Consider the following 16483-nt stretch of genomic DNA (forward strand, 5'->3'; position numbering starts at 1 on the left):
TCCCCCACCTCATTTTGAGGTCTTTAGTTTTTAAAACAGGGTCTCACTGTACAGTCTTGACGGCCTGGAACTCACTATGTAGACGAGGCTAGCCTTGTCTTACAAGAGATCTCTCTGCCTCTGCCTCCCCAGAGCTGAGAGTAAAGATGTGCCTGGCCACTTTGAGATTTTTAAGGACAAACTACGGCTAAGAATTCCTCATAAGAGAATCTAACACACACATATTAATTGTGAGATCTACCCCCTCCCTTCACTCCCAAACTAAATAATGAGATGGCTAGCCTTAGCTCGAGAAGAGCCTTCCCATCCAGTTATATCATGAGTACCCATGATCCCCAGCGGCCTGACTGACGTTGTGTGTTTCATTTCACATCTGACCTTAGATTTTTTTTTTTTGACCTTAGATTTTCTATCGTGATAAATAGTCTTGGATTTACTGTTTCCAGTCCTCTTCTTATGTAACCTGATGAGAATTTTCCCCTCTAAGGGCGAGAAAAAAGAGATGACTCAGCTGGGGTTGTTGTTGTTGTTGTTGTTGTTTTGTTTGTTTGTTATAAGGAAACAAGATTTCTGGTAGCCAGTGAAATTCTGCCTTTCAAATTTTGGAGAGGTCTGGATATATTTTGAATTAATCTCAGAGCTGTAGTTGGGCATTTCAGAGCACGGCCTGTGATGGAAATGCGCCATCTTATTTGATACGTACATAAGCGTCTTGACTCCCTGTATCCTGCTGAGGGGGATGGAAACTGAAGGCCCTCTCTAAGAACAGTTTGGCAGCCACTCCTGAACCAGAGCTATGCCATGGCCCAGCAGCTGCCTTCTTAGGCTTCCACCTCCAAATGTTCACAGAAACACAGACTGCGGATAGAGTCCAAACTGGGACCTGTCCACCTGCCCACGGAAAAGGGAATGAGTGTGTGAATTGTGGCTTCATCCCAACAGGAAATGTTACATGACTCTGAGAATGAAAATAATTATGGCTGTATACAGCATGATGGATGGCAAAGACTTTTCTGCCCCCGCCCCCCACAGTGCCGGGGTTGAAACCTAGGGCTTCGAGCGTCTAAGACCTCTATCACCAACCTCTGTCCTCAGACCTAATTTGTGACTAAGGGGCCTACATGAAAGTGTAAAAATGGGGTTCAGGAGATGCCTTAGTGAGTAACAGCACTGCTGAGTGAATTTGAGGATCTGAGTTCAAATCCCTATAATCCACATAAAAGCCAGGTGTGACCACACCCCCAGAATGGTGGAGCCAAAAACAGGAGATTGCTGGCATTTGGTGAGTGACAGCATGGCTCTAGGTTTAGTGTCCACTCATTCCTGCCAGGGAGGTTAAGTCTCTGCAGATCAAAGGAGGGACACCATGTGTTGGAGCCCAAGGGTGGTGCAGACAAAACTTCTCATTTTTAGTATGAAGGCTAGCCAAACGCGAGGTGATGTGTACTTTAGCTGAAACAGACGTAAGTGCAGTGAGGGAACACGCCTGGTGCTATGTCTTATGAATGTCGTCTTTGGTCATGAGAAAAGGAGCAAGTATGTTCCTCCCAGGCCTTTGCCTTTCCCGCAGAGATCACGTGGACCTGCCAGGGCAGTCCCTTCCATGTCCTTGCTTTCAAGTGCACTCACTTACGATAGTTTATGCAATTCTCTCTGGAAGGCCACCTTGTGGGAAGAGCTTTCTGCACTCTTCCCCCAGCCATAGTTCCCAGTGGATTCCCAGAGCTTTCTTACACAGGCTCCCACAGGTCAGCGAGAGACCCTGTCTCACAGGAATAAAGGGGAAAAGGATAATAGAATCGGTCCTTGTCCTCTGGCCCCCGTATATGTGCACATAGGCACATGCATACATGCACACTTCATACATGACACATGCACATGCACATCACACAAGTGTAAGTGCAAAGACGGCCAAAGCCAAAGTCAGAACAGTCCTTCCGTCTGGGGTAGCCATGGGGATTGTGTAGCTATAATTACAGAGCGAGAGGCTGCTAAGGGGCTGGGGATGTTCCTTTTTAAGTGCTAGCTACATAGGTATGTTCAGTTTGTGAACGATTTTCACCTTGTAAATATGTAATAAGCCCTTTACAATGTATATTATACTTCACTGAAATGCTTTAGGTAATTGCGCCTTTTATTCGACTGTGCATTGTATTTTTTAGGAAGAGCTTTTCGGCATCCCTCAGGAGGCCTGTCCCCTCTTTGCTCTGCACTGTGCTCTCTTCGGGACACCTCTCAGTCTCCTCGAAATGTAGAGCTGTTTTCTACGCTTCTTACAGAGGCAGCCTGCACAGGCGCAGGGCTCTTGCTTCCGCGGCTCTTTAGCATCTCTCAGAGCCTCCCTGACATCCCCTTTCTTTACCATGGAAGTCCACCATCTTGCCTTAGTCTCTGGCTGTAATGGCTGTAAAAGCCTTCCTGAATCTCCCCCTGTGTTGTGAGCTCTAAGCAGCAGGGCCTCTGTGGTTCTTATGCAAATTTCTTTGACTTGATATCTCACCCCAAACCTGACACGGTGTCCTTTTTCCTGACACCACTCACTAGCCAGTCGGCCACAAAATATCATCCCATAGCAGAAGGAAAAGGGGAAAGTACATTATATTTTAGCAGACAGTTTCCAGTAACCTCAAGAGCCACTGTCTCTCCACTGGAAGCCTATAGCGTCCAATTCTTAGCCTTTGAATATAACCTTGGGATCTAGGTTGCCTATTCTGCCTATTCTATTTCTTCTTACCTGACAAAATTCTCCAAGTTCCACTCAGCCCACATAAGCATCTCTCAGTCCTGTGTGCTGGGATGAGACTACATAAATATTCCCAACATGCGAATATTGAAATACTATCATCAAAGAGAAAGATATAAAATATATTCAGCCTATCAAATAAATATGGAATGTTCAGGAAGGTGTCCAGAGATTTTTGTTTGTGAGTGGACATGGGTCCTATATGCTTCATCCCACCTTAGATTTGATTCACATTTTTGTTTGGTTTTGGTTTTGGTTTTGAGACAGGGTTGCTTTCTATAGCCTTGGCTGACCTAGAACTCATTATGTAAGTAAACCAGGCTAACCTCAAACTCACAGAGATCTACCTGCCTCTGCCTCCCAAGTGCTGAGATTAAAGACATGCAGCACCACGCACAGCCTAGGTCCACATTTTTAGCAAGTTAGCATCCTTATGAAATGTGCCTTAAGGGGAAAAAACTTAGTAGTGATGCATGCATATTTATGAACTGCCCAGGTATGGGAAGTGGACTAAATCATGCCAAAATTATTCAGGACTCTTACAACTTAAGAGCCAGGAAGTCATTAAGTTTTATTGCTTGAAGCAATCTAACAAAGTCTCCCACATTTTGCAGATTTTAAATGTTGGAGCTTGTTGCTTCAAGTGAAATTCAGGTTTAAAAAAACAAAAACCACCTGTGGAACACTAGACTCCAAAATGCTGGTGTAAGCCATCAAACCAGGCCAGTACAAATGAAGCCATCCCAAACAGTCCAGATACTTGGAGGAGGTTTCAGACTCCAACTTGCTTGGCCACTGTGCATTTGCCAGCCCTGCCGGCCTCTGGAATTCACAGGCTGCCCCATCCCTTCCTAAAAGCCAGGCTTCTGCCAGGGACTTTAAAAAAGTCATTCAAACAAGGCTTGGTGAAGCCCTTCCCAACGCTTTGAAACCTCACTTAAACCCTGCACTCTCCTAACAAGTCATAGTTTTCAGAGACCTTTGTTGTTTTGTTTTTAATGAAAGCAAACTAGACAAAGGATTGTGGGTGGGTTGTAGAACACTTACCCGTCATACCTAGAGAAGAAAAGGAGTCTATGTCCAATGGTAGAAATACCACTGCAGAAGTTTGAAATAAATTCTCAGGTAACTTTTTTCCCTGTGTTTTTCTTTTTCTTTCTTTCTTTTTTGAGGCAGAGTTTCTCTGTGTAGCCTTGGCTGTCCTAGAACTCACTCTTGTAGACCAGGCTGGCCTCAAACTCACAGAGATCTGCCTGCCTCTGCCTTCCAAGTTCTGGGATTAAAGGTGTCCATCCTCACCACCCAGTCAGATAACACTTTTTTTTTTTGAGACGGGGTTTCTCTGTAGCTTTTGGAGCCTGTCCTGGAACTAGCTCTTGTAGACCAGGCTGGCCTCAAACTCATAGAGATCTGCCTGCCTCTGCCTCCCTAGTGCTGGGATTAAAGGTGTGCGCCCTCACTGCCCAGTCAGATAACACTTTTATAATAGGTGGTTGGCTTTGGACATATATACTTATGCATAATGCCTATTAGACCTGTGCAAGTTTTTGTTAACTTGACAGTCACCTGGGAAGAGGGGCCCAACTGAGGAACTGCATCCACCGGAATGGTCTTTGACCATGTCTGTGGGCATTTTTTTGATTAATGACTAATACTGGCGGCCCAACCCACATTGGGTAGTGCCACCCTGGGAAGACTGTCCTTGGATGCAGAACAAAGCAAGCTGAGCTCACATTGGAGAGCAAGCCCCTCCAACAGTGTTCCTCCAGGGTTTCTGCTTGAACTCTTCCCAGCTGCACTCAAGGACAGACAATTGAAACAGGAGCCAGATAAACCCTCTCCTGTCCAAGTTGACACCGCTCGGTGCTTTATCATGGCATCAGGAAGCAAATCAAGGCAAGACATAGATGTAAGTTTCATGGTAATTGTAAGAAATGACTAACAAGCAGAAGTCGCTACCTCTGAAACCCAACAGGTGAATTTTTTTTAGGTGTTGTGGGTTTCTGTATCACTTCACCATCTCCTCTTTCCCTAAGCCGCCATGTTTGCTCTGTCCTTTGAGCTGAACTCCAGACGGTCCTCTCAGTACAACGTAAGCAAGTCTGCAGAGCTTTGTTCAAGAGGGCTTGACCAGTGTGGGGCAAGTGGATACTTTAAATGGCCGTGAGCAGTAAAGAGACGTCATGGGTACAGACAGGTCGCTTCTAACTCCGCAGCAGACATGGTTGGACAGGAAAGGTGTCATGCCATGGCTGCTGAGACAATTATCAAAGGAGACAGAGTAATCACCATAGAGACAGAAATCCAAGGGTGTGGCAAGAATGTCAGTGTGGGATTACATACAATATTTCCTCATAACCAAGATGCCTTCCCACACACATTTTAATGTATGTGAAGTTGAAATATTACACAGATGTGGACATGTGCAAGTATAATGAATAGCCAAATATAAAGAAGAGACGGTTTCTTCTGCTATCCCTTTATGAGGCCCATCGTGAGGCCCCTATAACGAAAGATAGATTGACAAGAGATAAAGCCGGAATGTGTCTAATATAGATGTTATTTGACACATAAGGTATGTTACATAAAGAGGCATCACTTTATAAGAAAGACTCAAAGAAACACATGGAAATGGGCATGTATGTTCATACCTGGTAGAAAGTGGACATTTGGGCCTAGAAGGATGGCTCAATGATGATGAGTACTTGCTGTACTTGAGGAAGGTTCAGGTTCGGTTCCCAGCACCCACACTGAGGACCTCACAGCTGCCTGTCACACCAGTTCTATCCTACACCCTCTTTGAACACCAGGCATGAAATGGTCTGCTCTGTCACTTTAAGAGACAAGCCACACCCACTCCTCCACTGTCCACTGAGGCAAGCTGATCTTCAGCTTCCAGCCTGAGTCCCTTCTCTTTTCTGTCTCTCCCCTCACTCCCCCCCCCGCCCCGCAAGAGGCAGCTTCTGCCTCGTTCCATTCTCCCCAGTTCTCCCCTCCCCTCTCTGTTTCTCCCTGTTCTTCCCCCTTCTCCCCTTACCCCCTCTCCCCTTCCCTTCCATAACCCACTAAGTAAATATCCAACCTCACTCTGCATGGCGTGCCTATCCATGTCTCTGTCTTTTGCTCGCCTCCCTGCCTGGACCAGCCAGCCGCCTTCAAAGACCTTGGGCATGGTCTCGTGGTGTGCCTATCTGTCTTTCTCTCCTCATGGGACTCTCTGCCCTCGTGGCCCACTGCAGCCACGTAGGGATCCATGGCATTTTTACCTAATCCATTACAAGACACATGTATAATGCATGTACATATATGCAGACACCCTCACATACACACAAAATAAGTAAAGAAAAACAGTATTTTAAATAACAGGCATTCGTGGGAGATGTGGGATTTGATAGTGGGGTCCTCATTTAATAGGAGTAAACCAGGAAAACTTAACAAGACTTTTAAAATCGATTTAAAGATTATTTATGTATTTTATTTTGAGTGGGAGAAGCAGGTATATGTGGAGGTCGGAGGTCAGAAGTCAGGACTCTCCTGCTACCTCATAGGACCCAGGGATCGAACTCAGGTTGGCGGGCCTATGCACTAGGGCCTCTGCCCACTGGTCCATCTCACTAACTTGAAAGATGTGGTTTTTTACTTTCTGTGGTGGTACATCCCTTTGGAAGTAAAGACATCCCTTCACAGTCAATGCAGGGGAGTGCCTCTGCAATGACAGTCATGATCTGCCAGAGGGGAGAAGGGCCAAGGGAGAGCAAGAGAGGGTTTGTATGCCTGCCATCTTCTGGGTGAGCCATAGTCTAGGATTGTGTGTCTGGCTCTGTCATATCAACTTGCAGGGTAGTTGACAAGTGTCTTGGGAAAAATTCCTCCCGATGAAGAAACCATTCGTCAATCTTCTTTGGATCCGACTGGTTCTGTGGAAGGAAGGGGCTGGGCAGGAATGAGACTTGGCTAGCCACATTCCTGGAGAGGGAGTCAGCTGGCTGTAGACAGTTGCTAAGCTTTGAGGTGTGCTACATTAGGGTGTGATCGTTGTGAGACACAGGACATGGTAAAAAACTGTGGCTGTGTTTCTGAACGGAAACAGTTGAGAGCCCTCGGATGTGTGGCGTGGAGAAGTTTGGGGGAGTTTAAACAGTACTCAGATGGTTCTTTTTTGAGAGTTAGGCTTTTGCTTTTCAACCTGAAGGTACCGTGAAGTGAAGCACAGCCAATAGAAACCATGCTTCTGTTACGCCCAGATCACAGAGTCCCCAAAAATAACAACTAGGAGGCCAAGCCGTTTTTGTGAAAGCAAAGAACCTTTCTTCATGCTTAGGCTTGGACTTCCCACCTGTCCCATGCAGCGGTTGAGAGCAGAGTGCGCCAAGACCTGCAGGGGTAGGGTTTTTTATCATAGTAGAGATTGGGGTGAGGGGATTTCCAGAGTTCAGGACCCTGATTGGCTGACATTTGTCTAGGGGTCTTGGCAAAAGGGGAATAGGTGAGTCCTGGGCTCCAAGACATCTGGTGATCTTATCTAATGATTGGAATATCATGTACTTCCCTGGGTGGTGTCAGCTTATGGCTTTTCCTGGAACCCTGTGCTGCCTGCCTTGGCACCTGTGTGACCTGGGCCTCCTGTGTGACCTGGCTGTTCTGGGCCCCACATGGCCTGGACCCCATTATGTGAGCCACACCAACTTTAAGTTTTAAATTCTGTTTTGTTTTGTTAAGATACAGACCACTATGTAGCATGAACATTGTGATCCCCCTGCCTTGTCTCGTGTGCTAGGATTACAGGCATGGACCACAGTCAGCTACATTTTGAATTTCTTCCTTTTTCTAGGCTAGACACATGCGATATCACGCTCTTATAACTGGGTAGCATCAGCAGCAAGCCCTAACTTATCACTGAGGTTTTCAGTGGTGACTCCACAGTGTATAGTGTTCTCTGCTGCAGTATTCAGTAGGTTAGGACTGTCCTATGCACTTCATTGTCACAGCAGGCGTACCGGGGTTGTAACCACACCATGATGTAGAGTATCTGAACTTTACATACATACCCCGTGCTGTGTGTAGACCAGGCGGGGAAGACAGCTCAGTGAGTAAGAGCTCTTGTTCTACAGCATCCAGACCTGAATTCCACTCCTCAATACCCATGTAAAAAGCCAAGCATGACTACACATGTTTGTAGCCCCAACACTGATGAGTGGAGGCGGGTGGACTCCCCAGGTTCTCTATCCAGCAGTCTCACTGACGTTCTGTTCAGTGAGAGACCCTGTCTCAAGACATTTAGGGAGACTGGCGGGAAGACATTGCACACGCTGCCTGATCTCTGCACGAGCAAGCCCAGGCGTGTTCACCTGCATGCACCACACACATGCACCACACATGTACATGTGATAAAAACACGTCCAAACTGGTAGAGAATGGAAACTTGTCCTAAAGGAAATCTTCTGAAAAGAGTAAAATAAAATTTGGAAGAGGTGAAAGAGCATCGTACAGCCTAGTTTTCTCTCTGAGATGTGGAAGAGAGACATCACATCTGATAAATGTCCTGCTGGATTAGATGAAACAGAGCCTTTCTCGTTATCACTGGAGAGAGACTGCTCTCACATGGAGGATCTCCCTTGTCGGAAGTGGCTCGACGTTAGGTTCCCTCGATCCTGCTGTCCTGGGCAGATGTAGCCGCTCCCGTAGATAGTCAAGTGTCTGAGGAGTTGCCGACTAACCCAGAGGCATCTACGCCAAGAAGCTGTCTGGTACAGCTTCCCGAGTAAATGAATACTGGCAAAAATGGGCCCAAAGTACCTGGCTAAAGCACCATCCAAGGGCCTATTCGCCCTTCTGTTAGGGAAAAAAATACCTGGACTTCTGTGTCTGCCCTTGTGGATGAGAGGAGATTTTTACTCTCATATCCATTGCTGGGTTCAGAGCTGATGACCCAGCCCCGTAGGTAAGATAAAAGCCTAGAGTTATTGAATATAAATTGCATTTGACACGGGTTCCTTTAAAGACAGACAAAGTTGTGTACCACCACCACACCCAGCTCCCCATGGGTTTTGTTTTTTATTTGTTTTTAAATATTTGAAAATGAACTTTTTAAAGATTCATTTATTTTATTTATTTTGTGTATGTTCTGCGAGCATGTGTGTTTATATACGACATGGATGCCTGTTACATGCAAAGGTCAGAAGAGGTATTGACCTCCCAAGAACGGGAGTTATGGATGATTGAGAGGCCCTTTGTGGATACTGGAAACCCAACCCAGGTCCTTGTATAAGAGCAACAAGTGATTTGAACGACTGAGCCATCTCTCCAGGCCCATTTCTTTGGTTTTTAAGTTGAGTTCATATTCCAGGCTTTGTGGTGGTGTTGAGTAAGACCCAGGGTGTTTGAGAAAGTCCTAGCTGCACTTTGGGTATGACTGCTACACACTTACGGGTGCAGTCACCCAGGGCCTTGTGTTTAGTTTGATGCACCACTAACCCCTGTCTCAGAGTTCTATACATTCACTTTGCTCTGGGGCCACAAATTAAGTCGAGGCAATGTTTCCTCCTGCCCTAAGCTTTTTGGAAGGATGTGATGAGAGAGCTCACAAAGCACTGAGCATAACAATCATTAAATAGATATGGAACTCTCTTTCTAGCTCTCCGTGTGTGTGCGTGCATGTGTGTGTGTGTGTGCATGTGTGCATGTGTGAGCATGTGTATATGTGTGAGTATGTGTGAGCGAATATGGGTCAGGCTATGCAGTAGTGACCGTATGGGGGTCAGAGGACAATTTCAGTTGTCATTTCTCACCTTCTACCTTGTTTGAGGCGGGGTTTATTGTTCACCAGGGTATCTATCTGGCTGGGCTGTAGCTTACAAGGATTTTCCTGTCCCTTGGCCTCCTGTCTCACCATGGGAGAACTAACATTGTAAATGCATGTTACCGTGCCAGCTTTCCGTGGGCTTAGGAACTTGAACTCGGTTATTTATCCTCATGAACAAGTATTCTACCCTAGCCATCTCTCCAGCCCTAGCACTTTTGCATGAGCAATGACAACCATGATGAGAACATTTAAGATATGTAATTATGAAAATATCAGTAATAATGTCACTTTAAAAACAATGAAACCAAGACATTAAATAACTCATTAAAATCACAAAATTAACGAATGCAGAGCTTGATGCCCCCTAATGCCAACTGGCTCTGTTACATTTTAGTTTTCTTCTTTCTGCGGAGCTTGTCTCTATGAAGCCTGGGATTGAAGCTTCCTTGTTACCTGTCAGAGTCCCTCAGAGTGGTCAGGGCTCCCATCAGATCTGGAGCCAGCTGGAGTCCTATTGGACAGACAGGAAGACAAAATCCCTTCCCCCTCAGTCATCCCGCCTGTCTCTTGCCTTCTTCTCTGCACTGCCCATAGCTACTGCGTCAGAGCGCCCCAGCCTGGTAACAGTCCAGCTTGCTTTCCTCGTTCCTGATAGCCTGAGCTTCCAATGCCTAGCGCTATCTGGTACCGCCAAACCTTCATGAGCATCTATAGAGATATACTGCTTCCAGAAGGAGGCTGTGGGAAATACTTGCTGTATCTTAAGCATCCCCAATCCCAAAGCCTAAAGTCCGAAATGGTCCCAAACCTAAACACATTGCGGTGGCATAATGTCTTAAGTGGAAAATTCTACACTTGACCTCCTGTGACAGCTTGTAGTCAAAATGCATACTGAAAACACTGTATAAAATGTCTTCCAACTATGTATAGGTGTTTTCTGAAATGTAAATGAATTTTATGTAACCTTGACTCCTGTCCCAAAGATTTGACATTATATGTCTGGAAATAGTCCAGTTGTGCCTCCTCCTCCTCCCCAAACGCTTCCTGCCCTAACCATTTCAGATAAGGGATATTCAACTTGTACCAGCTAACTGAGGGAAGGCCATCTGTTCTATAAAGGGGATCCCTTGCCTTCCTACAGTGACTGGCCATGATTACGCTGCCCACTCTTCCCTGATGTAAGGAGAGGCAATCCCATGCAGGAATGGGACATGATGTGGGGAGGTCCTAACACTGGTATGCAGGTTTGTGGCAGGGAAGGCAAACTGTGACCAGTTCATCTCTTAGATTCGGATTGTGAGGGTAACAGTGAGGCTGTTGTTTCAAAGCAACCCTGGATGTGGCTGCTTGTTCGGAGGCTTTTGTTATGTGAACAGAGTTTGCAGAGAATGAGAGAAGCCATCAGTTCTGGAATAATCTAGCAAAAGACTACAGAGCAGAGTGGAGGAGGGTGAGTCTGGCAGAAGGCTCCTGTCGTGTATCCAGTCCTGCTGTGAAGAATCTAGCACTTCTGTGTTCTGGAGACCCCCATGCGGTTCTCAAAGGCAACCCCATGGAAACCACTGTTAAGTGAGAGCAGAGAAGGGGAAGACAGAGAGGGACCAGGGGGACTTGCTGGCCTTCAGTCTAGCCAACATGCTTTCCAGAAAGTGAAACCATCTTGAATTTGAACTACAAAGTCAACTTTGAAGAAGACCACACTCACCCCAAAGCCATTAGCTATGCAAGCCTTTGATTACAATTAATCAAATGCATGCCTTTTATTACAATTAATTTATAAAGTCCAACAGTGACAGCCCTTGGATGTTACAGGCAGGGTTTTTATTTGCCCATCTCTGATAGTGTTTAAATTCTAAAGTGTATTTACTCCCCTTAGAATAGGAGACAGTTTTCCTGATTCTGAACTAAGGCTTGTCTCAATTGACAAAACATACTCAAGTTTTGTTTTGTTCTCTAAAATCTGTGTGTGGCTTTTTCTTTGTCTTTCTTTCTTTCTTTTTTTTTTTTTTTTTCTTTTTGCTATTAGGCATTCATGCAGCCTCACTTGCTGGGAAATGAGTTCACACATTTGGAGTTCCCCAGGAGAGTGCAGAGGAAAGAGCTTGGGAAGAAGATGCTGTACAGGGACTTTAATATGACAGGCTGGTAAGACGCACCCCACGCCGCCTAAGCACTGCTGCACCATGTAAAGCCACCAGTAAAGGCAGCCAGGGATCTGGGCTCCCAGAGAAGGACAAAGAGCCCACAGCCACATAGAACCAATGCCCAATCGTTTGTGTTACTTTGCCTCCGTGCTGTCCTGTGGCCCTTCGCGGTGACACCAGATACCACGAACCTGACTTAATTCCTTGATTCACATGTCACAGTCATTTGGAGGCTTTTAAAATAAATTATGCTTTCTATCTTTAGAGCTGGGCAAGCAGGGATAGAAGGGCTCAAGGGAATGTGAGTTAGTGTGCTATGCTGGCTTGGGTTTGAATTCCAATTCTTGATGTGATTTTCTAAATAAGCAATGGTGCTTCTTTATTAACCAATGGTAATAAAACATACTCACAGCATACAGATGGGAGCCCCACATCACAGGGGTTCATTTTTTCATGGATGAAGTGGGTAAAGGAGGGTTTCATCTGTGAAGAATCATTAGTGGAGCCTGGGAGAGAGGACCTGTTTTCTTCTGGGGTGTCTCTCAGTATTCATATCAGCCTGGGAGAGAAGACCTGTTTTCTTCAGGGGTGTCCCTCAGTATCTAGAGAGGTTAATTTGCTCCAGGATCCTCTGCCCATGTCCAAATCTGAGGATGTTCAAGTCCCGTAAAGAAAATGGCACAGTTGGGGGCTGGAGAGATGACTCATTGGTTAAAAGCACTGTCTGCCCTTCCAGAGGACCTCGGTTCAGTTCTCAGCACCACAACCATCTGTAACTCCAGTTCTAGGGGATCTGACACCTTCACACCAACACACATAAAATAAAGTTAAATAAATTATAAAAACAAAATAAAATGGCACAGTGTTTGCTTTAGTCTATGTATACCTTCCGTTTATATTTCAAACCCTTATAGACTAACTTAGAATAGTCAGCACAGTGTAAATGCTACACACACGGTTGTTAAATCATCTAAGAAATAATGACAAGAAAAATATCTGGGCATTTTCAATATGGATACTTTAGAAAATATATTTTCCATCTGCGAATGATTGAATCCATGCTTATAAAGCCTACAGAGAGGTTGGATATGCTTTATCATAGTCAGGGTGAAATAAGAGCTCCTGACATAGTTGCCTTATGCCCCAAACACACCTATACCAGCACCAAGACCTTGATCTACAGCAGACCTGTTGATTAATGTTGACTAAGATTCATTCACTCTGCCTGAATACTCGGCAGGATGATGGAGTTACACAAGGTTGGTACGAGAAAGCACTGACTCCCATGCTGAAGTGGGTATGTGTGTTCCTGCCTGGGATCCTAATGAGAGGGCTTCTTGTCAGCCTGAAGGACAGCAGAAGATTGAAACAGTTTGCTTTCCTCACCATGTCACCAAGAGATGCAGCAAAAATCTTATCTCTTCTTCATGGCCAACAGTTGTAACCCGTGACCATGGCCCAGATCGCCATGGTGATGACATCGAAACTGGGGGTCTGGGACACTTAGTGTCATGAAAGAACAAGTTGAACTACCCTTTGGGTGTCCTTTTGGTTTTGTTTGTGTGTTTGTTTTTGTCTTTTGCTAGGTGAAGAAGCAGGTCCCAATCCCAATCTACTCTTCCTCCTCTTGGATGAAATCAGTACACCCTGACTGGGGAGCCAGCAGCTGCTCATCACCTGGTTTTGTACATTAGTGTTTAAAAGCCATACACCTGCTTGTTTCAGTGCTGTGGCTGCCTTCACAAGTGCCTCAGGATGCTGTGTGTTATGGAGTAACAAGCTACTTTTGTGGCCCAGAGAGCCCAAAAGATTTTCCCCAGCTCTAAAATGGGTAGAGAGTCAGAAGGGCTCATGATACTTGCAGCTATGGGTTTTTCAGTCCTGGAGTTGTTATTCTCACTTCTGATCCACTTGAGTCCAATCAGGAAAATGAGCACTTTTGGTTCAAAATCAAGACTAAGGTAAGGGTGAATATGGCTCGGAAACACATGGAGGGGTTTAGATACAAGAATTGGAGAATCTGGAGACACAGTGAGCAGGGTGATGGGTGCATGCAGTTGTTAGCACTGGAAAGTAGAATCCATCTGAAGTAATAACGGGAGAGATGATGGCGACAGACTGAGCTCGTACTGAAGGAGACATGGGGAGCAGACAGCAGCTTAGATTTACTGTGGGCTGATATAAGCTACTCATGTATATTCCTGGGAACAGCTAAGTGGAAATGTTTTCAGAAGGGTGTATTAAGGAAAGTGAGGGATAGATTGACTTCAGAAAACAGACTCGGGTATCCAGAGGAAAACAGGCATAGATTGGTATATATAAATATATATGGTATAGATATAATGTGTGGTCACCCAACCTAGTAAAATGGAAATGAACAGGAGACAAAATGACATAGGTCTCAATACAAGGAGTAAGTCAGAGCAGCTTTGGTGGCCCATTTAAAATGTCTTCTCAGTCAGTGTATACGCTGGCTGTGTTAGAGACACAAGTGTCTGGACCAATGCTTGTCACAGAGAAGGCAAGCGGCAGATATCACAGGATGAAGTAGGGGTGTAATCCTCAGACCGTGAGGGGCAGGTCAGAAGGAAGAGTGGATTGAGGTTATTTTTAAGATATGTTGTGATTGAGACAAAGCTGTACTAATTTTTTTCCAACCAGAGGTGAGAATCGGGCAGAAACCCTAAGAATCCATGTCATGCCTCTGTTGTCCTAGGCAGAGTGTCTTTGTGGCAGATGCTTGCTGTGGTGCGCTCGGGGAGGAGAGGTAGTGTAATGCTTCTTACCGGCTTTGGAAAGCACTTGGGAGGATGGGTGTCATGACTTTAATGGGAAGATGCTTTCAAAGGCTATAACTCTTCAAACTGGGTGATGAGGTTACAGTTTTTTATGTTGCCTTTTTTCGGTCTCTTGAAACTATACTTAATATTTTTTTTTTCAGAGTGGCTCATCTATCTTTCCCTTGAACAAGGAGGCTTAAGTGTCCTCATTTTGTAATTTTTTTAAAAGTAAGTTCAGGAGCTTGATATGCACTTTGCTTAGCAGTAGGTGGGCGGACCCTTTGTTAGACAGGTTTCGGAGAAGTGCTTTCTCTCCCTTCCCACTCTGCATGCGTGTTAGTATGGTACTACACAGAGGATGAGCTGCCTTTAACTGCCTTCACAGAAGACACTAACTGAGTAGCCAAGGCTGAGAATGGCTTCAGTCAGACAGGGTTTGATTTGTTTCCAGGGTAATTCCCAGTGCGGCTGCTGTCTTCCAAGCGTGGCTGTGGGCAGGATTTAAGTACACCTTCATGTTTCCTGCCTGTTCTTCCTCTTGATTTGAAAATGGAAGCCCTTTCTATCTTTGTTAGAGGAATTTGGGGAGTTTAAAACCCATTTACACCACAGCCTGAGTAAATCCCACTTCCGCTCCAACTGGAATTTTTTTTTTTTAGTGTTTTACCCTTTAGCAAAGAACTTCAGATCAAGGATTGGTTTGTCATTGTTAGCTTGCTTGGTCGGTTGTGTTTTGTGTGGAATTGTTGAAAAAGGGTCTCGTGTAGCCTAAACCAGCCTAAACCAGCCTAGAACTTGCTGTTCAACTAGAGTTGGATCCCAGGGCCTTGTGCTTCCTAAGGAAAGGCTCTGTCATGGAGCCCCAATACTGTTAGACATTAGGGTTCTATTTCTGATCTCTCCTGTCTCTTCCTCCCAAGTGCTGGGGCTGTAGGTGTATGACATAACACCCAATTTTATAGTCCTGGAGATGGAACTGAGGGCTCTATGCATGCTGGGTAAGCACTCCACCGACTGAGCTACAGCCCTGGCCCTACAGAGTCATTCTGAAACATGGTGTCTGCTGACATTTCTCTGTCATCTACCGAGGAGAAAGAATTGCAGGATTAATTTAAGAGAAGGATGAAAGGATTTGGAGCCTGTTTCTGTTCCCAGTAGAACCTTAAGTAGGATGGCACAGGCAGACTACTGAACAATGGGAGTGTGTCGCGCTCCAGGACACGAAGGCTTCCTTACCTTACCAAGCCTTGTGTTTCTCAGCTCCCAAGGAAGCCTTGGGCTATGAACTCTCGTTTCTCTAAAATTAACAAAAGGTCCACACACTTCTTTGGCTGAGAGGTATGGGAAGAGCTAAGGGCCATGCCCTGTGATAAAAGTTTTATCTAATTCCTCAGATTTTACTGTTAAAGTAGGCCAGTCTGCTCAATAAATCTTAAAGGTAAGAAAACCGAGGCAGGAGTTTCCCTTGCTCTGGCTTCCCAGGACTGGTATGAGAGAGGGGTGGGATGTGGTCCGAGACACGGCTTCATGTCTGTACGAGTGTCTGCTGCTCCGTGTCTCTTCACGTGAGCAAACCAAGACCCAGAGGGATTTGCAGTTTGCTCATTTTCTACCGATACACAGTGTCAAAGTACAGACTGGAACTCAGGTTCTGTCTGCTATTTCAAGGCTCCTTCTTAGCTAAGATGCCCACCAACTCCCCCCCCCCCCAGGTCAGTGGTTCTCAGCCTTCCTAATGCTGTGACCCTTTAACAGTTTCTCAGGTTGTGGTGGTGACCCCCAACTGTAAAATCATTTCATCGACACTTTGTAACTGTAGTCTTGCTACTGTTAAGATCTGCAGTGTAAATATCTTATATGCAAAGGGGTTGTGACCCACAGGTTGAGAACCACTGCTCTAGGGTAACACTTGGCATCTTTACTCCCGTTTGGCGTTCTGATGGCGATGTAAGCAGTGCAGCATAGCCAGGTGGTGGCGGAACACGCCTTCAACCCCAGCCCTTGGGAGGGTGGC

At 45.6% G+C, this 16483-nt stretch overlaps 1 protein-coding gene across 1 annotated transcript in view; it reads left to right on the top strand.

The window, feature by feature from the left end:
• The window catches only part of Ppm1h (protein phosphatase, Mg2+/Mn2+ dependent 1H), a 268610-nt gene that overhangs the window by 191844 nt on the left and 60283 nt on the right, over positions 1-16483 (top strand). The window contains exon 6 of the mRNA XM_026784469.1: positions 11572-11690. Within this exon, the coding sequence (XP_026640270.1) occupies positions 11572-11690 (119 nt within the window). The remainder of the gene's footprint in view (positions 1-11571; positions 11691-16483) is intronic.

The sequence above is a fragment of the Microtus ochrogaster genome, chromosome 24, assembly GCF_000317375.1.
Source record: "Microtus ochrogaster isolate Prairie Vole_2 chromosome 24, MicOch1.0, whole genome shotgun sequence".
Lineage (NCBI taxonomy): Eukaryota > Metazoa > Chordata > Mammalia > Rodentia > Cricetidae > Microtus > Microtus ochrogaster.